The sequence below is a fragment of the Tauraco erythrolophus genome, chromosome 4, assembly GCF_009769465.1.
Source record: "Tauraco erythrolophus isolate bTauEry1 chromosome 4, bTauEry1.pri, whole genome shotgun sequence".
Taxonomy (NCBI): domain Eukaryota; kingdom Metazoa; phylum Chordata; class Aves; order Musophagiformes; family Musophagidae; genus Tauraco; species Tauraco erythrolophus.
The window spans coordinates 14,476,610-14,500,238 of NC_141468.1; the positions used below are offsets into that span (position 1 = coordinate 14,476,610).

The 23,629-nt window shown below is 40.5% G+C and overlaps 1 protein-coding gene across 1 annotated transcript in view; it reads left to right on the top strand.

The window, feature by feature from the left end:
* The first annotated feature begins 1,333 nt into the window (after positions 1–1,333).
* The window catches only part of FAM185A (family with sequence similarity 185 member A), a 48,406-nt gene continuing 26,110 nt past the window's right edge, over positions 1,334–23,629 (top strand). The window contains exons 1-4 of the mRNA XM_086610117.1: positions 1,334–1,727; positions 10,771–10,880; positions 16,387–16,479; positions 20,665–20,803. Coding sequence (XP_086466243.1) covers positions 1,334–1,727; positions 10,771–10,880; positions 16,387–16,479; positions 20,665–20,803 — 736 coding nt within the window. The remainder of the gene's footprint in view (positions 1,728–10,770; positions 10,881–16,386; positions 16,480–20,664; positions 20,804–23,629) is intronic.

Sequence of the window (23,629 nt, forward strand, 5' to 3'; positions counted from 1 at the left end):
CCCCTTTAAGTACTAGAAACCTGCAATAAGATCACCCTGGAGGGTGATCATCATCAATGTCCACATCCTCTACCTCATTTTTAAAATTATTATACAGTGATAATGTGGGCTATGAAGTCCATAAAAGTCTTTTAAACTGAATTCAGTAGTTCCCTACTTGTTTGTAAATGCTATAAGGACAATTGTCTCATGATATATTTGTACCGAACTCAGGAAAATATTTATTTGGCTGGCTTTAGAACTGCCAGGCTGTATCTTAGCTGCTAAAACGCAGTCACAATAAATAACATGTTAACTAAGCCGTCTTGACAGAGACCAGCTTTGGAGCTCTGCAATACCACTTTTGAAAAAACTGTTTTTCCAACACAACTGCCAAACTACTTCTTCATCTTGTGACCAAAGGCATTTCAACACGTGCAGTCTCACTGTAGGCTTAAGCCTAACAAAGACCGGGCTGCCACCCAAAGCCCTGCAATTTCCCCCTTCCCATTCCTCTCTTTTTCCCTGCCTCCTCCTTGCAGGTGTTAAATCCTGCGGCTGCAGAGGCTGCTGCATCAGAGAGCTGAGCGGGCTGACAGCCAGCCAGCACAGCTCTTCCATGGCAGACTCAGGCCTGGCTGCACCAACATCAGCCCCAGGGGACCAAGGAAAAGGCCCCCACGCCCTGAGGTACCTCGATTCCTCACGCACCAGATGGCACCACCCTGATCCCCACGGAGCGGCAGGAAGACTTCCAGCACTCAGGAACACCGGCTGGGAACTCCTCAAACAGGCCTGAGGCGGCCTCGAGGCCCGGCGCCGCAGGACTCGCTTCCCGCCTCTAGGTTGGAGCCGCGGTTTTGCCTCCCCCGCCCCCGGCCCTGCCACCGCAAGTCCCCGCAGGCCCCGCAGCCCCGGCGCCCGGCCCGCCCCGCCGAGCGGCGTCCCCCGTTCCTATGGCGACGCCGGCCCGCCGCCTTTGCCCCGCCCCAACGGGCCTCGTCCCTCACTCTGGCTTCTGATTGGCTTCAGCATCGCGCCCCGCTGCCCAATAGAAAAAGACCACGGAAACGCTCCGCCTTCCCCCATCGCTGATAGGCCGGTGGGTACGGCTGCGGCCTCTGGTTGGCGGGCGCCCGCGGTTCCTTCCTGCTCGGCGAGCGGGCGGGGCCGGCGCCTGTCGCCGGGGCGCGCGCCAGCGGCCGCCGCCTGTTTACCAGCTGCCCCGGTGCCGTTCTCCGCGTGCAGCCGCGTCACGTGACCGAGCGGGAGTAAGGGCCGCCCGCCGCGTGCGGGGCTCCCCGTCCCGTCCCGCCTCAGGCGCCTCCTGCCGCGTCGTCCGCCACCGGGCGACATGAGAGCGCTGCCGCCGCGCTGGGCGCCTCTGGCGGTACGGGCGGCGGGCGAGTGGTGGGCGCCGCCCGTCCCCCGCCGCGGCTGCAGCGACTCCGCCGAGGCCGGCGGCCGTAAGCCCCTTCGGGAGTGGGCGCTGGCGGTGAGCCCGCGGGGCCGGCTGCGGGTGCGGCTGCCCTGCCAGGTGAGCGTGCGCCCGCTGGACCCCCGGCGCTACCCGGGCGCGGACCGCCTGCTGGTGGCCGTCAGCGGCGCCGGCGGCAGCCCCCCGCCCCGCGGCCGGCAGCAGGACCGCGTCCGGGTGGAGTACGACGAGGCGCTGGAGCAGGTGGCGATCGTCGCGGACGGCGTGGACAGCAAGGCCGCCGTGGACGTCCGGACACCCGTGAAGTTCGGTGGGTGAAGCGGGGGCGGAGGTGGGGGTCCCCCGCGCCCCCGGCGGCAGGGGCGGCGTCGCGCCCGGCTGCCAGCCCTCTCCTTCCGGCTTCCCGGCACGCCGAGCCCGGGGGGAGACGGGGCTGCGCTGTCTGGCGCGGCTGCTGCGTCGGCGGGGAGCGCCGTTGGCAGCGGATGTTCGGAAATGGCATCATGCCCCCTCGAATTAAGGAGGTTCAAAGCATCCCGTTTCTTTCTGTGTTTCCTGACTTAGGCGTTCGGATACATAATTTGTTGACCTTTTTGTCAGCAATAGTAGATGCTGGTTCTTATGCTATTAAGTGGCAGTTGCAGTGCACACTTTTATTTTCGCTCTGACAGCTGGGTTCCAGAGAAGGAGTAACTGCAGCTCAGCTGGGAGACAACAGTCCTCAGTATGTGCTATGGACACCTGCAGTTCGACAGTTGGTCCCGGTGGGATTGTTGGACCTGCCAGCTCCATTAGTGGTTGTTACGCTGAGTGGCCATCCGCAAGGATCAAAAAAGTCTGGAAGGTAACTTGGTGAAATGCCAAGAAGGGCTACCTTATCTAGTATGAGTCTTGCATTTTCTTTTTGGGCACAAGGCAAAAATCTGTGCAGAGTTCCTGGTACAGAACCTACAAACCACTTGGGAGAGCAGCTGTAGTGGCTGAAACCAATAAACATCTGTGTTGGACTGAAATACTGACAGTGACTTCAGGTTTAGGGAAGGAAAGAGTCAAGCTTGCTGGGATAATTCCCTTCAGTGATCTGAGGTTTAGGGAGTACTTGACCCAGAGAGATTTATGTTTAGTCATTAATGAGGCTTTTTTCCTGTGGATTTGTACAGTGCGGAATAAGTTTTACCATGCTGAAAAAACTTTTCAGTCTGCAAAAAACCCGGTCCTTTGGTTGGCTTTAAGTGACTGTTTTAAAGGCTGCTGCTTTATTTCATTTCATGCTCTGCTGCAGTTGTGCTATAAGAAATGGTGATCTCATTCTACTTATGCTTCATACATGTCATCTATGACTTTTGTAGAGCAGGGGGTTATGTTCTCTTGGTTACCACTTTTCCAAACCCTTACAGCAAAAACATTCTGCACCTTTTATCCTCCCTTACATTTTTTCCTATTTCTTGAATTCTGCTATGTCTTTTTTTTTTCTTGTTTCCATTTGGAAGACCTGAACTGTATATCATTCAAAATGGAGAAGTGCTATGGATAAATCCATAGCAGCTTTCTCTTTCATTTTCTAGTCTTACTCATCCCTAGCCCACTGTCCTGTCTCCAGCAGTAGTCATGAAGAGATGCTCAGGGAACAGTAAGAACAGGACAAATATAAATGATATTTCGTTTAGGTGAATATATATAATTTATATATAATATATTATAATAATATATTATATATAATATATAGTGTATATATAATATATATTTTATGATATATTTTATATATATATACACACAATATACATGATATTTCATTAAGCTGTCAACTGTTTTCAGCTTGGGGGATTTTTCTGAGCCTGATACCCCCCTCAGTGAGTCTCTCTTTCAAGTGTCTGCTTACATGTGTAAACGGTTTCAGGGTGAGAGCTTCCTGGAAAATTCCATACCTCTTGGCAAAAAGTCCCACAAGGCATACCGTCCATTCAACTTTCTGCTATTTTATCATTTGTGTATGTGTATTTCAAGATCTTTCTGCAATTTGTCAGTGAGTTTTTAACTAATCTGAATAATTCAGTCTCATTGATTAAACTTTTCAACTTTGGTATTTGTGCTGATTTCCAAATTTGTGTAGTGTTGAAGATGATGCATGGTTTATAGCCAAAAGACAATACAGGACTAAGGATATTGTCAAAGACATCTGGTTCATTCTCTTAAACAGATCAACTGTTACCTGTATATTCATTGACTCTTTCACTGAACTTATAGCAGGACTGTCTTTTCCAAGAAACTTTACTAGTTTTGACTCTTCCCCAAGAATTGTCAATTACATTCTTGCAGCTTTTGGTTGTTTTTTTTAACCCCTTCTTGGCAAGTGCAAGGATTACCTTGTCTTGTCTGTAGTACGTTCACAGTCCATCACAGGATTAAAGACAATCAACCTGAAACCCGCTGTTCCATTTATTACCCTTCACTTCTCTGGTACCAGATGTGTCTGGTTACTGTAGCTGTTAGTGATTTAATATTTCACTTTTTCCAGGATCTCTGAGTGACTATTATGTGTTATTCCACACTTGGTTACTCTTGAGGAGATAGAATTCATTGTATTAATATCTGGAGAATTTCATAAAGAGTTTCAATGTGAGGAACCTTCCTAAAGGTCTCAATAATGAATCCTGGTCAATGGAAAAAAAAAAACAAAACAGTTTAGCTTTTGTCCTGTCTTTGAGATTCTTATTATATTCTGAATGTCAACCAACCCTGCAGACTGTCTTACAGTCTTCTTTCTTGAAATAGGCTTTATTATTTCGTAGATTTCTAAGATATTCCAGTTGAGTTTGTGGTAAGTTCATGCAACTCAGGTTCCCTGGACAGTCTGTGAATTCTAATCCCCTTCCACTAGTTGCTGTTTGTCACCCCATAATTAGCATCATGTTAGTGTTCTCTGTTCATACTGTTATCCAGGCATACCCAGATAGTTCCTAAAACATAAATTTTTTTTTTGTACTTGGTGACATAGAATTCCTACTTACTAGAGAGGTTCTACTTGAAGTGTCATTTCAGCTCTGGTTTGGTTTTGGGGTTCTCTGAGTAGTATGTGCTTGGGTTATTCCTGTTCTTTATTTAGGAAAGAATTATCCATTAAATATCATAGCGTAAGCAAAAGATCTTATCCCTTGTGAAAACACATCTCAAACCAGAAAGAAACTGTTGTTGCTTTGCATGCACTTTTGACTTTTCTCTGGCCTTCCTTGAACGCATGAGGAGGATGTTAACTTAACTGTCACATAACTGTAAGAAGTTGAGAAGGTGATGTGAATGTCTTTACAGTATTCTAGCTTCTTTCTTGGTTTTGGAAGTTGCAGCATTTCATAACAGCTTTTGCAATTTAGGTTGGAGCTTATCCATGAAGCTTTAAGCTAGCTAAAACTCCTTAGATCCTGAAGAGCACATGCAGAAGATGCTAGACAATGAGCTTAAGGATGTGTTTCAAACCAAAGGCAACTTGCAAGCAGCCCAGTAGGGCAAGTACTAAGGGAACCTTTATTTCTGTCTTAGTGTCTAGTTTTGTGCTGTGTATAGTCTTTCAATATCATACACGATCTGATAATCCTTTCTGAGACATTTAATTTTCATACATGGTAGATGTCACTGAGTTTCTCTTTAATCTAGCTTATTTATTTTCCTTTGGGTCACATGTATATGTTAGCTATTTATCCTAGGGACAGTATAGGCACACGACTGTAGGTTCGGAGTCTGTTCAGCACATAAAGAGAGCCCTGTGTCTTGACATGTTGAACTGCATGTGCTAATTAAACTTGAAACCAGCTCTTTGATTTCTGGTTACTGTGCGTTGAGTGAGTACGTAGAAGTAAACCCAACTGAGGTCTTGCATAACTGGAATTTGAGAATCATCTGTCCCATCTGACCATGTGGTTCCCAGTGATATACTGTCATAGAATCACAGAATGGTTTAGGTTGGAAGGGACTTTAAAAATCATCTAGTTCCAACCCTCCTGCCATGGGCAGGGACACTTTCCCCTAGATCAGGTTGCTCAAAGCCTCATCCGACCTGGCCTTGAACTCTTCTAGGAACGGGGCATCCACAACTTCTCTGGGCAGCCTGTTCCAGTGTTTCACCACCTCACTGTAAAAAATTTCTTCCTTAGCTCTAATCAAAATCTCCTCTCTTTCAGTTTAAAGCCATTGCCTCTTGTGCTATCACTACATGCCCTTGCAAAAAGTCCCTCTCCAGCTTTCTTGTAGGCCCATCTGAAGGGTCACTATGATTTTTGGATTGACAAATACATATTTGCATACCTATAAGTTTGTGTAAGTCTTCGATGGGAATGTAAACTTCATTCCTCTTCTAGATACATTTGGAGGATCTGTGCAGCTCTCCCCAAGCCCAAATAGAAGTTACTTGGTGGCTACAGTCCAGCAGTTGTGCTGCATCTAAAAGGTTTGAGCATACTTCCTGCATGACGAATTTCATGAGCCTCCAAGTTGGAAACAACCTTTCTGTGCCCTGCAAACACAGACGGGGCTGAAGGACACCTGAAATGGCAAAGGTGACAAAGCTGGGAGTGATGCCCTACACAGCCACCAGCATGAGTCTGGGAACCATTGATCGGCACCAGGTCGGCACAGCAAAAACAACTCTGCCACAAGTCAGGCTTGGTTGTGGAGTAACACAGCTGAAGTACATCCAGATCTGTGGGATATGGCGGCTGGATGGCTTTGCCTCAAATGATCTGTTGTTTGCTGCACTGTTTCTATCAGCACATGGTTTTCTTCAGCAGACAGATCCAGTCTGGCACTTTCAACTCTGATATTCCAGTTATTGCTCCTTTCTAGCTTTGCCTGCTAATTTTGGTGCCACTCAGCTGCCTAGCATGAGCTAAAGACATGTCCTGCAGTGAGGTGCCACACAAAACTGTGGCTATGGCTCTCCCTGTGGCCATGGAGAGCAGGGAGAGCCACCCAGTTTTCTCAGGACCCGGTGGTAGTAACAGTGCGGGTCCCACATGGATCTCCTCGCCCCACTGTCACCCCAGGGCACACCCAGCACCTGTGCCAGTCTGTGCACTGGCCCACGCTGCTGCCTCCAGCGTGGAGCAACAGGGAACACCTGGACAGGAGGGAGGAGGTGGCTGGAGGAGAGATGTAAAGCCCCAGTGGTTTCGGTACACCTCCACGGGCAAGGCTTCCCTAAAACCACTGCCAGTCCTTCTCTGGTGAAATGCCCTAAAAGAGAAATCAGGAGGTCCCCAGCAAATGTTCTTGCTCAGGGTCTCCTGCATGTACCTCCATGGTGTGTAAAGGGGCCAGGTGGCAAACTCCCAAATCTATCTTCCTCCTCTGCATTGGTAGCTGCCTGTCCAAGTTCACTGCACGCACCTCTACATGGATGTTCCCATGTTTTCTAGTCAGAAAAAGGCAGAGTTTACCCCAAAGTTATACCAGGTGGAACTGCCACTGCCATTGCTCTGCAGTGAGACCTGGGATTGCTGCAACTCCAAAACCTGCCTTCCAGGGAGGCAGTGGGGTTCTTAGGCTTTGCTTTAGTATGTACATATTATATTAGAATCATAGGATAATTTCGGTTGGATGAGACCTCAAAGGTTTCTAGTTCATCCTTCTGCTCAAAGCAAGGTCAAATCCAAGGAGGATTCTCAGGGCTTTATCCAGTCTCGTTTTGGAAACATCCAAGAATGAAGACTACACGACCTCCATTGCCAAACTATTCCAATGCTTTTTCCATAGTATACTCTGGTGAAGAGAACAGTGTCTTCTATGCCAAAGTCAAGGAGGAGAACCACGAGTGTTGAAGTGGTGTCCAAGCTTCATGGAGTATAGTATCAAAGCCTGTCCCCTTTGGCACAGGATCAAGCACTCCTGGTCTAGGCCCACTTGTAAGCCAGTATGGGTGTTTTGATATTTTTTTATTTGTTTCTTTTTTATTATCGGTTCTCTCCTTGGGAAAACTTAACTCTACCACATTAGTCTTAATTAAGTCCATGAGATCACTTAGCTTTTTGGCCAAATACTGTAGATTCTTGTGGAACTAACTAAGCAAACTGAATGAATATATGGGTCTTCAATGTTTCTGTGAATTACCAAAATCGTAATTTTATGGAATCACTTAAGCAATTTTTCTGCCTGCTTATATGAGGGGAGAACCTAAGCTCCTGGGACTGCTTGTTTCTGGTTTTTGTTTTTCACAAACATTAGTGGAAAGCAAATGTGAATGTTTTTAACAATGTGTTTTTCTGAAGTCTTAGCATATTAATGAGTTGGAATCATCACTGTCTACTCCCAAGTATGGCAGGCTTATAGCTTCAAAGTAGCAAATGCTATAATCTGATGCCCTCAGTAAATAGTTTTTCCTGGACTGAATTATTTTTACATGCATGCTCACTTACTGATAAGCTTCCTCTATGAGCAGAGAAGTGGATCATCATTAAGTACTTCTAATAGTAGTCCAGGGCTACTGAGTCGCTTTAAAATAAGTCATTTTCTAGTCTATTTCCAGTATTATAGCTTAAGGTAGTATTTCTGGGGTACCGCTGCCTACGTTCTGATACCAAAGTTCTTTTTCTCCCTAGGTACCTTTATTTCCAATACAAGTCCTTTTGCATCTCAAAGATTTTCATGCATTCTTTGAGGTTTGTGTGGCTCAAGTTGGCTTCAGCTCTCATCTCTGAGGAAGAATCAAACTAGCTACTTTTGGAGCTTTGGCACCAAAACAGATTGTATTTGGTTCCTCCTTGCTTGTTGAAATTTTGTTAGCAATATTATCTAGCTTTTAGCCTGCCCCTTCGTGGAGTCATCTACCCTTGCTTCAGGAAGCCTGTTTGTGAGACAGAGGGGCTCCATTCTTTGTCCACTAATTTTTGCTATATCAAAAGTAGCAAAGCGCTGTGACTGCAGAGGATCAAGGCACGAAGTATGTTTCCAGGAATCTCTGATGTTTCTTAACAGCGTGCTCATGATTCCCCAGATTTCTGTGTCCTCTTCTGGCACTCAGCTTTGACAGAGCAAGGATTACACTACTACCTTTCAAATGATGGCCATAGTATGCCCTGCAGGATCAGAAGTTTTTATTAACCTTACTCTTGTAAAAGTCTTATTAAGTTGATATCATGGCTAAACTGACGGCTCTTAAGCCTTTTCATCACCCCTTTTGACAGAGCCAAGAGGGTATCAATCTGATTGAACTCAAAGATTGGCACAAGCAAACTGGCTTTTGGACCTCTCTCTTCTCAGAAAGCAAAATAGAAGAAGTCTTGGAGGTAGATCCTCCCAAGGACTGCACAGTTTTTCAGTGAGTGGTTTGAGCAGTTTTGAGTAAGATAGCTTGTATTTCAAAAATAATATTGCTTTGATTTTGATCTCTCCAGGTTTGTGCTATGCAAGGACATACTGTTTCAAGCTCAAATGTTCGGAGAGCGTCTCTATTTGTGTCTCTCTGGGAACTGTGTTTAAACAACCCAACTGCTCTCTGAGAAGTAAAACCTTGTGGAAAAGTTGCCTTGATTTCAGAACCCGTAGATCAGCATCGATCAAACTGAAATGGCTCAGATGCCACTTAGATATTTTTAGTCTGGTGAAACTTTCTAGGCTTTAACAACATAAAACCTCGTGATGCTGGCTCTCAAGCCTCTGGTGATAGTCACCAGTTCAGTTTGCCAGGTTTTGTGCTTTTACATGCCTTAAAGCCTATCTTAGAGTTTACTTAGATTTAAGAAACTTATAGTTTGATTTAAGTCTTGGTTACAGTATCTCTTTCTTGGAAGTCTTCTGTGAAAAGGCTAAGCAAATAATACCTGCAAATAAAACAGCTTTCTGAAAAACCTGCTTATCTAGTCCACTTCTTCTAGCCCTCTTTCTTAAGGAATTGTTACCTTTGAACACAGTCTGCATCCTGCACTAAATTTAACCTCTTAGCTTAGTGTGGCAATAAAGTAGCATTCGTGAAGCAAAGATGTAACACGTTTTAGCTCTGCTTCTTGGATTCTCCTGCTTTGTCAGGTGGCAAGGCTAAGACTTCCCTTCGTTGTTAATTGGAGCTCTCAGTCTCTTGTCTTCATGGTCTGCAAGCTGCTGTTGCCATGGTTCCAGCATCTGTCCTGTGCAGCAGCATGACAGTATTGATCTTCAGCCTCTGCTGTGTCACAGGTCTGGCCCGGGGAATCTCACCGGGGCAGAGCTTGTTATACGTACTCTGATTCTTCTTCGTGTATTTCTGATCACCTCAGCAGATAGTAGAAGTGAAAGAAAAGCTTTCACAGGTGTTTAAATGAAAGTTTCTTTCCCAGATAATCTCATTTTCTTGAGAGAGTAATAGGCTCACTGTCTCTTAGTCCTTCAGTTATGTCTCTTGCAGCAAACACTTCTAACTCCCGTTCACTTTTTCTTTTTTTCCACCTTTTTAACCTTAGAAGAACAAAACCACTTTTTTCTTCTCCTGCCTTTATGTTTTGCCAGTCATTATGGTGGTCATTAATATAAATAATCATTAATATAGTCTGAATCTCCAAACTGCACATTCTCAAACTTCTTACCGGTTCCTTAAACTCAGGGGTGAGCTCAAGTGGCTGAAAAATGGTTTTGCTGCTCTTGCATGAAGCACTATGAGCCCATAAATTTGTCCCTTGATAACAGAGTTAGGGACAAAGACCTAGGGACTCTTCTTTGCGGGAGCCTACCAACAGTAATAAGGTGAGGTGATTCAGACTAGAGGCAAACATGCTTCTTCATGCCGGGTCAGGGGGGGTAAGTCAGGCCTCCTGGGTGGCTAGGGAAGAGTGACGCATCCAAACTCTTCTATCCCTGTATTTGTGTTATGTTACTGGCTAATTGAAGCAGCACAGGGCTAAGCAAGACCTATGTATTTATGCTGTTGAATCTCATTACTCTACATGTGGCCTCAACCAACCTGCCAACCCCAAAACCCATGTCAGGGTTCCCAAATGTCTTGGTACAATTGCTAACAGAATTGGTGACTAGGGTGGCTATGAGACGGGGATGTTTGGGAGTGGGTTAAAAAAAAAAAAAGGATAAAACGTCACTAAAGGACCACACCCTGCTGATTCCTTGCCAGAGGCTACAGTCACTCTGCTTCCTCTTAATGTTCTCTCTAGAAGCTGGATGGCCATACATGGGCTTACAAAAGTTTCGGTTTCAATTGTCGATAGTGACTAGTCATGCAGTTGAAAGTACATGGCCAAACTTTGCAAGAAGGTTCTTTACTAACAAAGCAGCTGCTTTTTTCCCCCCTACTACATGTAGTCACTAAATAAAGTGATCAAGTACTACGTTACATAGGTCTGACTCTTCTCATTCTGTTGCTAATAAAACTCTTTTAATTCTAGATTTGGATATCAAAACATCAGGGACTGGCTGCGTGAAGATTCAGAAAATAGAATGTGATAACTGCAAAATAGAAACGGAGAAGGGGACTAGTGTCTTGCAGTCAATAAAGGTACAAAGAACCCTCCCTCACTCCATCAGTGTTTTAAAAGGGCTTGTGTGGTGGAATGTAGTATAAAAACTTAAATATCAGTTCTGGAGATGAGAAGTACTCAGATATTTGAGTGTTACTGTTTGTGTAGCACCTCACCTTTATTTATTGCATGCAGTTACAACACAAAGTCAATAATACTAAATAATGTAGAGTCAGAAGTCCAGGTACCTTTGATAGCCAAAGACAGCAGAAAAAGTGACAGCAATGAGCCTGATATCTGCTCTCCCTGCCCCTCAGGGAGGAAAAAAAAGACAGACTGGGATTTCCTGTCTAGTAGGCTAATAGTTATGCTTGCTCGGTTGGGACTTTGCAGCATGCTGCTTTTTTTTTTTTTTCCTGTAGGCTTTTTATATTTCTGATATATCGATGCTATTGACAAACTCTTTAGGTTCATTTTCAATCAGAAGTTATATATTACATGTCCAAAATACCTGACTGAAATATATCTGATAAATACTGTGTATATCATGGTCATCACCTTGTTTTTTCAATCATAAGATTTCAGGTTTGTTGACATAGGCTTTTGTAGAAATAATCAAAGTTTATAGAATCATAGAATGATTAGGGTTGGAAGGGACCTCAAAGATCATCTAGTTCCAATTCCCTTGCCATGGGCAGGGAAATCCTCCACTATACCAGGTTGCCTCATCCAACTTGGCCTTAAACACTTCCAGGGATGGGGCATCCACAACTTCTGTGGGCAACCTGTTCCAGTACCTCACCACCCTCATTGTAAAAAATTTCTTCCTTATATCTAACCTAAATCTCCCCTCTTTCAGTTTAAATCCGTTGCCCCTTGTCCTGTCACTACACACCCTTGTAAAAAGTCCCTCTCCAGCTTTCCTGTATCTAACACAGGTGCTATTTGGAATTCACTTGAAAATTTGGGATTGTGTCTCCAGGAATTGGTATTAATTCAGAACAAAGGCTTTTCAAATAGGGTAATTTCTAAGTTGAACTATTTTTGGGATATGAAAAATCTCTCAAGGTTTTTCTTTACCATGTTAAGAGGTGATTTTATAGCGTATGTATAGGAAACTGAGCTTAAGGGGAAATTTAATATGCAGTAAAGCTAGGTTTGCTCCATATTCAGTGAACTAAAGACAACTTGTATCTTCCAAATTCTGTGTAATTGATCATATTACTCTTTAAAAGGTAGGTTTTTGTTAGATTTTAGTTAACAGCACTTATATGTGTTACTGCTGTCTAAAGCTTTGGTTAAAAATGACTCTTATATAACAACAGCAAACAACAGTAAGTGAGAAACTACATAATATGAGAAAACAAGGTAGTTTTGACCAGCAATAGTGATAGTAATCACAGCATGCCATCACAGTTGTCAAGAATTTTTTATGATGTCACAGAGAAAGGATTCTGAGAAAAGAATACTAACTAATTTCATCGGCATCTTTTCTCATGTACAATCTGAGATGTGAAGAATGTCGAATTTTAAAATTCTATTTTCTTTGAGACTTCGAGTAGCAATTAAACAATACTCCTTAAAGAACTGAAAAGAAGGCTGCAAAGTCACCAGTTTGGGGTTTCTGGGACCAACTCCTCCATGGCCTCATTATAGTTTAGAGGACCTTGGTGCTGCTTTTTTCCTCTGTCAGCTTTGAGCCTTGCTTGATTCACAAAAATGTTGAGAAAACTGCAAATGTAAAAGATGATCCTTTCCCTGTGCATGTGCCTCAATGTGTCCACTATGTTGGTGGCCACAGGAAGCTTCTTTACTCCCTTAAGCCTCAGATGAGAAGAATGGCCTTGTTCCAGAATGCATTTAGAATTTAAAGAATCAAGAAAGAACTGCATATTTCAACTGAAACTCTTATTAAAACAAAGCTTTAGTAGATTATAAGGCTTTGGTGTTTTTTTAACCAAAATAGTTACCCAAAGTATTCTTTTGGGTTGCGAGTGGTGATTGATTGTCATTCTGGTTGCTGTGATGGCTTCAACATACAGTACTAGAGAAGATACGTTGCCACTCTAGGTTTTGTTGACTCTGAAGTAGTGTGGTGAAGGTTTTGAATTAAAATTACCAACCAGGTAGGTGTTCAAGAGCAAACAATTGCTCAATTACAGTATCTTTTAGCTGTACAATCAGTTTTTAGTCTAATCTTGTTTTTGAGAAGTACTGTAGTTCTAGTAAGGCAACTGTAACTCAGTTTTTCTAGATTCAGGAATTATGCTCTGTATTAGCAGAGAAGCAGAATTATTAGTGAGGAACAGAATTATTAACCTCTTGGGTTTTTTCATAGCTGCTGAAAATGTTACAGACGAGATTGTGTAGTGCAGCGCATGAGCCGAGTCCCCTTTAGGGACTGTGCTTTACTGGGCAAACTGAAGCGATGCTGCCCTCCCCTGGGTGCGTTAGAGCTTCACTTCGTGTTATTCTGTGTTCACCGAAATGTTCCTTCGCTGTCGCGCTGTCCCCAAACCTCACTGACTAGCAAAAGAGAAGACCCTTCCTTTACAATAGAGAGGAAAAGATTGTTGATCAAGGACTTTAAATAAACAAAAAAATCTGTTCGTGTGAGGATTATTCAAGAGCACCAGCAAACTGCTTCACGACTGCCAGTTCTCTTAACTTACCACAGGCTGCGAGAAGTTGTCTGTATAACTTGTCATTTGAAAAACTTGCTGATTTTTGGTAGACTGTATGATGTCTTTACAGAAGACAGAAATTTGACATCTGTTTTTCCTTAATCATGCATGCCAGTAACTGAACAGGAAAGATGAGCAGTCTGTATGAGGTTGTTTTATGCATTTTGACTGGTACTTTTGGTGTGGTAGGCATTATCCAGCCAGTGAGATTTGGTGAGGGTTGTTCCATTGAGATTTTTTTTTTAGTTGTTGTTTTGTAATTGGCTAAAACCCACTTCACCCTCTCCCTTCCAAGTGTCTAGGTCAACTGATAGTAATTTCAAAATACAGTTATGACTTCTAGGTCTTCTTTAGAGTATAAATTATTCCCAAATTCTTTATCGAGAAAGAAGTGCTGTTTCTTTTTAATTTTTTCTTCTGCTTCTTAAGAGTCCATCAGTTTAGTAGTGACAGTGGGACCAAGGAGGCCCTTTAATTTTGTTTCTATATTCAACAATTATTTCCAACTCTTTGACTGTGCCAGTGATAACAAGAATTTCCAGATGTCTCTGCACGATCAGTGGAAGACCTGCCATGCTTCCTCACCACACATCATGTCTGAGACTTATTTGTTAAAGTCCTGCACACTGTCCCTCTTTTCCTTGAATTGAACAAATTTTTCTGTTTTAACATCTGTCGTGGCCTTGACAGCCTTTTACTCCTTCCTCAAATCTCTCTCCCTTGCTAGGAGAAGCCTTATGACAAATTAGTGCTTCTTACTTTCAGCTAGTGGAATATTTCCTCTTAATGAAAAAGCTAGTTGATCATTATAACTTGCTTCCTCTCTCAGCAAATCTCACTGCCTGTTAGGTGTCTCTATTGATATTAATATTAATACATTGATATATTATTGTTATCTACCTCTGAAAGACTGTGGGTTTTTTTAAAAGGATAGGGATAGTCTAATAATTCTGGGGGAAAAAAGTTGAGGGACCTGTGTCTTATCAAAGCTTTTTCTATCCCAAAAATGATAGAGTGAAAAATAAAAATTGAGGAAGTAAGCGTGTATGTTGTGGTTTTATTTTACTCAACTATCAGTGGTCATACTGGTAGGTCATTGCTGTACATTAATTCTTCTAATCTTACGAGTTCCCATGTTTTCCTCAAGTTACATGCTTGGAGGATTTGTTCTTTAACCATTATTCTGATAATGTGCCTAATGTAACTGCCTCAAAGGATCTGTGACATCTGGCTGAAGCATCTAATTTAACTTTATCCTGTTTACTGTATATGAAGACAATAATCTGTTATATTTACATAGAAGCTTAGCTGAACAGCTGAGTTATTTACAACCTTTACAAGGTCTGGAGCACTACTGTAGTCTCAAGTCAGGGATGTTGTGTTTTACTGTGGGGAAGCCTCTTAAATGAAGAGAAGACAGCAAGACTTGGGAACACAAAGATTAAGAGTAACTGGTTTAGAATTCTTCCTGTCTTAGAAACCCCATGAAACTTCAGGACACATCAGAAATGTGTCAAAGAAGAGTAACTTAATGTTTTCGATATTGGAAACTTGATTTCATATATATATATTTTTTTTTTAAGTCCTTGATCTTGTTGCCATTCAATTAGACCTAGTTAACGCAGTTGATTATGGCTTATCCAGACAGATGTTTAATCATCTAAACATCTTGAATACTTGATATGCTTGATTGTCACATTTAATGGATGGTGTACTAAATTAAATACCATTTACAAGAATAATACCCTTTTCAACAGAAACAAATATATCTGAAAATGGAGGCAGTGGTATGGGAGAATGAAGACTATGTGTGTGTGTAAGCTTATCCAGCATTAAGTATAAAAAATGCTGATTTTTTTTTTATTCCATTTATTCCAACATTCACGGTAGTGAACTTAAGCAAAAGAGCTTTGCTGTTGAGATCTGTAGACTTCTTAAAGTCAGATTTGTTTACATTGCAATTTATGAATACAGTTGGAGTATTTAAATCTGATTTTTTTTTTTCCCTTCTCCCTTCTTACAAATGAAGACCTAAGGTACTTTTTTGTCTTCTCTGAGAATTGTTTTTTTATATTTCTGTACTTTTTTTTTCTCGTCAATTGTATGCAGCAGCAGCTGGAAGGTATACGGGCTATAGCATTTTTTACTTGAAACCTGGTTTCTTCATAAAAACCTTGAGATTCAGTGCAGATATATGCAAAATACCTAATTTGAGTTAGCATCTGGTTAGAGCAAAACACTGTAGGATCTGATTCTACTTGCAGGCCTACGGTTTTCGCTAGTGTGCATACATAGAATTTTGTGGCTATACATACTACTCCAAGCATAAGTAGCTCTGTGGTGCGTTTTCATATATATGTGATTATCCTACAGACTTCTGTGACACGAAAGGTTCCAGGTCACTGGAAGGCTCCAATTTGCAAGTTCATTTGTCACTGCCAGCTCATGTTTCCCATCTGCTGTAGCACTGGGTAGAGGCATACCTTAGTTTCTGGATGGAGTATAAATGAAACAAAGTTCCCTTTTTCTTCCTCTGATGCTTATTTTAAGATATACTGAGTGAATGTTTTTCTAGTTAAGAAAAAAAAACAAAACAAAGTACTCACCTGTACTGAGAATAAAGGATTCCTCAGCATCATTCTTTCCATTGGGTTTCTAGTTACGAAGAAAGGTGATTTGTTTTGAGTTTGACTCCACTGGAAATAACCAGCACATTTAGCAATCACTTGAGAAGAAACCTTCACACTAAAATGGAAGTTTGTGATCCAAGGTGGTTATTGCGGTACAACTTGAAAAATAAGATAACTTGTTTTCTAATTATGATTATCCTAACAATATGATTTTTAAACTTTTTTTTCAGAGCCATAAAATTGATATACGAACAAATGGTGGCAAAGTAATTGGTCTTGGAACACTTTGTGGAAATACAGATATTCGTGCAACAGAGAAGGGTGTAAGTAAGAAGAAAAACTTTCTCTTCAATAGCTTACTCAGCTTGTCTGTTGCAAAACGACTGAATTAAAGAATATGCTGAAGAATATTTAATTACCATCATTGGTTGATTGCCATTTCACTGTTAACTTACATTTGTCTGTTTAATTATACTGGCTTATCTTGTGCTTGATTTAGATTAGTAAACGGGCTCCGCAGAAAGAGCAGTAGCAAGCATGTGGTCATTCCATCAGCACGGCGGTTGTGCTAGCTGATGCACCTCATCAGCTTTAATTATGTAGACCCTCACAACATTTTCTTTCCAGCTGAGGAAATGTAATCAAATGTAATCTTGTGATGACATGCAGTGAGAAGAAGAATGAACAGGAAAACAGTTTCATAGAGAAGTAGCTTGCTTTATTCACCAGATGGCAGTATGAGACAAACCTCATACTACTCTAACCTGGTTTCATTTCTTGCATTAAGTTTGACTGATCAGTGCTGATTAATTGACAGTTCTCTTGGAACTCTTACTAGTGAGTGGAGTTAGGATCAGTCCTAAGCCACTAGTAGCCATGGGGAGTGGAAGAAGGCAGAGGTAGTTTACAGCTTTCTTGATGTGTCATTCATCTTCCTGCAGAGGCCTTCTGATGGAAGGATCTGAAAACTGGAATCCTTGCTTTCTACCAGTAAATAAGATTGCGCTCAATCTAAGAAGTGCTTTGACCATTGTGGATTCATGCTGTTGACAACATACTAGCATGGTGGTGGACTTCAATTTAGAGTTGTGTTGCTTTGTTATTCATCTCAAACTAACTTGTTACAACAGTTCAGTCCATGGGGTTCATTTTAAATAGCATCTTGCTGATGTTGATAAAAACAAGTGGATAGTAGAAATATAATTAGATCTATATCTACGTGAAAATATAGTTCATGAAAATGAGAAATATAATTGTTTTGCTTTGAGTCTTTAAATACTGTTTAAAAACCTAACTCTTTTCAGACACACTGTCCTTATGAATAAAACAACCTTCATGCAGATTAAATTTGAAGTCCTCCTTTGTGATCATAAATGTTGATATAGCCTGTAATACTGTTGGAAGTCACTCTTAAAGTTGTAAAGCTGTAGTAACTTGAGTGAACTGAGTCATTTTAACAGGAATTTATAGCTATGGAACAATATTTTGGCTTGTTATTGAACTTCTCTTTAACAAACTTTGCTGTGTAGTTAGAAAGGACAGTGTGAGATTTCATTTTCTCAATTGGCCACTTCTGTTAATAATCAGTTAGCCTTACATCTTCTGTGTGTGTTGGTATGAGATGTTTCTTCCACCAGTTGTAGTCATCATTATGTAATTATGGCTCAGTCAGCATTTCCAGCCCCATCCTGGAGGTGGGGAGGGAAAGGATGTGGTAAAAGATACTAAGCACTCGAAAAACAGAGCATTTTTAAGGAGGAAAATGGAGAAGACACTTATAGAACACTTGAGCAAGAATAGCACAAAAAGGAAGGCTGAGATGAAGAATATGTGGGGAAAGAGTTGTTTATGTCATATTTAAACATAGCAAGATGTTAGTATTCATCCTGGAAATGTGTTCAGGTGCAAAAACATTCTCAGTCTGATTTATGAAGATAGACTGACACTTTTTTTTTAGAAGGTAAGAAACTGATGGAACTTGAACATGTGGTCAGTCTCAGTAATTGTAACTCCCAAGGCTCTACTCTCAGGAAAGGAATTTTTCCAGAAAACCTGGTGGTTCAATGGACAAAAATAATGAAACTTGTTTGACTGGGGAGTCATTAGCTAATCTGTGCCACAGGGACTTTTCTATAACACTTACTTAGCAGAGCCAAACATCTATGTTCTGCCAAAAATTCACAAAAGTTAAAGAATTTGGGATTGAAAACATATTTAGTCTCAGTAAAAAGCAATCCCACTTTTTCATACTTTCCCTATCTAGAATACTTTTTTAGTCTTGTACTTGAGCAGTCTGACTCCCTGTCCTGATTTGGGTTATTCTGAAACAAATGTCCCTTGTAATGGTAGTTTTTGTTTTATTCTTTTATAGTAACCAGCTGACTCAGTACTTCTTTTTATCATGTACTGAGACAACTCTTTTTATTGCTGTGCATTTTTAAGAAAGGTAGTTGAGGCTGATAAATAAGATGAGTTGGTGTGTGAGCTTGTTTATAATAGAGCACTTCATAACATTTAAATAAGATAAATAAACAGAGTCAAAACTTGCATACTTGTAGTAACAGATGTAGCTTTTTGGGCTTTCCGTTTCCTATTCAGGAACGCCACAAGGCAGCCAGTTTGCGCAAACTATGCAGATATTTTTATTTTATTCCTGCCTCCCCTTAAAGTGTAGTTTGCTCTGTCTTAATTATGGTGATAGCAATGATGGCCTTGCTAAAATTGGAAAGGTTCTTTGCAAGTCATTTAGCTCTCTTCAGAACAGGTTTAGATCATAGAGCCTAAAATGACAGCGGTTTATGCTTTGCTATCTGGGGTAAGGGAGTAGTAGAGTACTCTGTGAGAAGCATTCCTAGGACAGATGCAATGTAAACTTATGTTTGTTGAGATCTTTGCTTGTCAGAGTTTTGTAAGAAGCATCAAAAGATTGAAAAGCTGAGTTGCTGTCACTTTGAGTAGTGACAAACTACTTGATATCATTGGTTTTGTTTACTTTTGATGCTTAGATTCTGTAGCATGGTTCTAAGCAGCATCACCTGCAGAGATTGTAGGTATTGACTGTCAAATATCTCTAAATCTAGCACAGCACTTTGATCACCAGATTTTCTTAAAGGTTAATGTAACTTGTTACATTCTTGGAGACCTACTATGTATTGTAGCATCATGTCAAAAGTCTTCAGGCAAGTCCATTCTGTCATCTTATGGCTTAAAGCGTAAAGATGACGTAAAGCTCAGTATGTCTGTGTTGTTAAGGTTACAGTATAACTTGGCTGCCGTATAGTCCATACTGAGCCAACCTCTTTAGCTCACCTCTTGGGACACAACAGAGCATGGAGTTTGTGCAGCACTACATCTAGTTTGTCAGAATACCTCTTACTTCATCCATAGCTTATTCTTTATATTATATAACACTGGAAGGGTTGACAGACTTTTTTTTTTGTATTAACTTTTTCCACAAGATCACAATGCTAAAATGACAGAGTGGATTTAAAGATGAATTGACACAAGACGTGGTTTGTTTTAGAAGGCCATATATCATTTCATGTGATGAATAAGGATTTTGTGCAATTCACTTAGAGTCTGCGTAAGCAAGATAAAAGAAATTGAGTGGGGGTTAAGTATAAACTATTGCATGATTCAATATAAATCAAGTTTAACTGAGAAAGAATAGAATTAAATTCATATGGTAGTCGCAGAAGTGTGTGATTTGTTCTGTTTTGTTCAGGTAGGCATAGGTTTTGTCCCACGACTAATTGCTTGTACATAATCTCATCTATCACCTTTTATTCCACAAATCTTATCTGTAGTGCTACTTTTCAAATCTTATCCTTTCTCTCCATTTTTGTTGAAAAGAAGTAGAAACGGAGATCTTATCCCTCATTTTTCAAGGCTTTGTATAGCTTGAGGCTTAAGTGCAAGAATAGAGGCCTGAATAACCAAGGTAATATGAACAACTATGCTGAGAAAGAGCAGCTGTTGGTTTGGTGGGGTTTTTTTTGCAACCCTTCACCAAAGATATGTCTGCAAAGTAAGCCAGTTAGCAATCTATGTAAATAGTTGTATGAAACAGACAGTGGATGTTTCAGTATGTGGTGGCAGAACACTGATTGCCAATACTTTAATTGTCATAGTGCTGTGTGAACATTAAGTCTTCATTTTAAAGCTAATTCTTTTCTTTTACTTTTCAAAATGAAGTGGTTTGGTTTTTAAAAATAAATCAAGCTTTCCTTTCATCTATTTGTGATTATTTGGGTTCTTCACCTGTATGATGGATGTAATAATTCAGAGGAATGTTGTAAAGAATTATTAACTTGTTGGTCAGAGCTCTTGGGTGAAAAGGGTTTTTTGTTTTATCGTGTGTAGCTTTTAACTAAGAACTTGATTCTCTTTATTCTGCACCAGCAACTGCTTTCCGTGTGTTTTGCCTCTTACTAGCATTACTTCCCTCTGCCTTTTCAAACTGTGATGACATGTTTTCCATTATGTTTATTTAAGTTTATTTCTCTTAGAGTGTGAATATAGAGAAGCTACAGGGGACATCCATCAACATATCAACTGAAGATGGGCTCCTGAAAACTAAGTATCTCTATGCAGAATCATCATCTCTATCTTCAGTAGCTGGTGATATTCTGCTGGGAAGTATTCATGGTAAGAAGGAAATACTGTCACATGGTTAGGGAAACACTGTCACAAATTTTGCTGCTTTGAAGTTATGCATAATGTTCACAGTAACTAGTGGACTAATGCTATAGACTGACACTAAATCAACTGTCCACAGTATATAAACAAAAAAGTTCTATATTTCTTAGAGACTGAATTGATGAGAATTAACTTACCCAATAGCATACTGTGTTTATTTTTAAAAACAATTTTGCAAGTATACTTGTGAAATAGGAAGAAGCTTATGTTCAAAAGAAGAAACATATCACAGATACTAAGGATGTCAAAATATTTTAAAATTCAACAATGAAAATTATACCAAAAGCAGTGAAGAGGCTTCTTTTCTCCCTCTACCCTTTATTTTCTTCATAGGAGAAGTTAACTCTTACAGCATCTACTAAGAACTATGGTAGAACTTAGTTGTATTTCAAAGTTTTTAGTAGAAATGGTCTGTGTATGTGCTGGCATCTTATGCTAACAGTGATAATTTCTGAGTTTTGATTGGGGGAAAAAAGTCTCTAATTCATCTACCCTTTATTGTCCTTCACCTAGAGCTTAAACTAATTAACTTGAGTGTCTTCTGTATAAACAGCAGTCAGGGTTGGAATTTGGTGTGGTTTTCTAATTTAACAAAATTGCAACTGAATTCTGACTGTGCTGTAATGTGTTTGTGGTGATTTTACATCCTCTACTTGTTTTACTTAATGTTTAAAGAGTGAAAATTACTCAGGTCAGTCAGAGTTCCAGATTCCCAGCGATATGCCTTATAAACAATTTGCTGCAATTTCTTAGCTGTCATCTTGCTTGAGGAATGACTCTTGTTCCTTCCTTAAAGGAGCAAGTCCTTTGTCCGCTTATAGTAAATTTAAGACAGGTTCCTAAACCTGTTACGAAAAGTTCACTTCAGCATGCATAGACGGAAATAAGATTGTTTTGTTTTCGTGTTGTTATTATATTTTTCTAACGTGTAGACTGATTGTTACTGATACTTCTGTCTGACAAGCTGTTTTGTTTTGGTTGTGTTTTTTTCCTAACTTCAAACCGATACCATGATACTGTGGAATGATCAGTTTGCAAGGATGTTCGTGCTGCTGTGCACATCCAAAAATTTATTTTTGTTTTCTTGGAACAAAAATGAAATCATAACTGCTGAGGTTAGTGACTTACTTCCGTAGTAATGCCTCATTGTCATTTAGCTGAAGAACAGTATGAAAACAAATAGAATCGTATCCAAATTATGCAGACATTTCTTACGTTGCTTCAGGGTTATTTTCATGAGCTCTCTATTAAATGGGTCTGGAACACCTAAAGTTATTTTAGCTGTTTCTTTTTAAAACAATTGCAAATTAACACTTACTTGATCCTTCTAGTCTATTTTTCCAGAAAAATATTTTCTGCAAAATACCATGCTCCTCAATCATGTTTTGATAATAAGAGCAAATACTTTCAAAGTCTTTGAAGTTGTTATATTGCATATATATATATACATATATATAAGAGGAAATGACAAACTCAGATTATAAATTTATGTCAGAAAAAAATTGTTCACTCACTGCTAGTCTTTGCTCATGAGGTAGCTCAATTTTAGTAGTAGTTTTGTGTGTAAACACTTGAACAGATTTTTTCTTGGGCAATTATCCCCACTATTTCCTTATAGCTGACAGTATGCTGATATTATTGTTGGTATAAAATCAGCACATCTGTGCACAGAACTGAGCTCAACTTCATTGCTTTTGCACTGAGAACTTTGAAGTCAGGGCAACACAAACTCTACAAACCTGCCTGAGACCCGCTTTGTAGTTGGAACTAGGGCTGTACAATTCCAACGTTGTTAGTGCCCAAGCTTGAGTGCAAACTTGGCTCAGGAAGAGCCTGAATGGAATTAAAACTAGGACCTGGAAGACTAAAACTGACTTTGTGTAGAAACACTATGGTGATTCTATATTGGAGTCCTTAAGCAATCCCATAACAGTGATACTCTCTTCAATATTCTTGCTGTCCAGTGCCTCAGATCACAGAGGCACGAACCCCCACCAGCATGATACAAGAAAACTATGGACAGAAGATTGCCTGAGCCTTTTATTTTTAAAGAAAGTGGATGTATATTGTGTGCACTATGTATTTGATGTTGTTGAAATTGGTATTTCTGTTACAGAACAAAAATTACCATCATGTTTTTTTTGCAGAATGCCTGTATTACCATTAGCAGGATGAATACAAATGGTAGACTGAATGTTTGACTTTTAATTTAACTTGTTTAGCTCACTTTTTAATGTCATCTAGATTTCACTCCTTTCAGTGCATAATTGCTGTGTTTGTACTTTACTGGTAATTTAAAACCTTAATAGAATTTAAGATTTTACTTAAAGGTATCTTTCTTAAGCATATTCATATTAAAAATCACCATCTGTGAAAAGGTGTAAACTTTATTCACACTGCAGGGAATTTGAGTAATGCTGTCTTAAAAAAAAAAAAAAGCTGTCATTTTCCAGGCACCTTTTAGTGTAAAATCTAAGTAATTTGTTTATCCGATAAGACAGCTAGATTGATGAAATGCCCAGAAATGGGGCTGTTCCCAGTGTATATATCTGAAGTCACTGAAACATTTAAGATGCCCTTAGAATGGGCGTTTAAGATCTCTATGGAAATACCAGTGAGTACACATGTGTTTTTCTGTAGTCCAGCCCACAACTGAAGGGAAGGGAGTCAGTGGTCCCTATTGTGAATCTCATCAGTTTTGCAAAGGAAAAAAAAAAAGTTAAAGTAAGAGAATGTGCATGTAGACATTTCTTAATTGCTGTCGTGGTTTTAGGC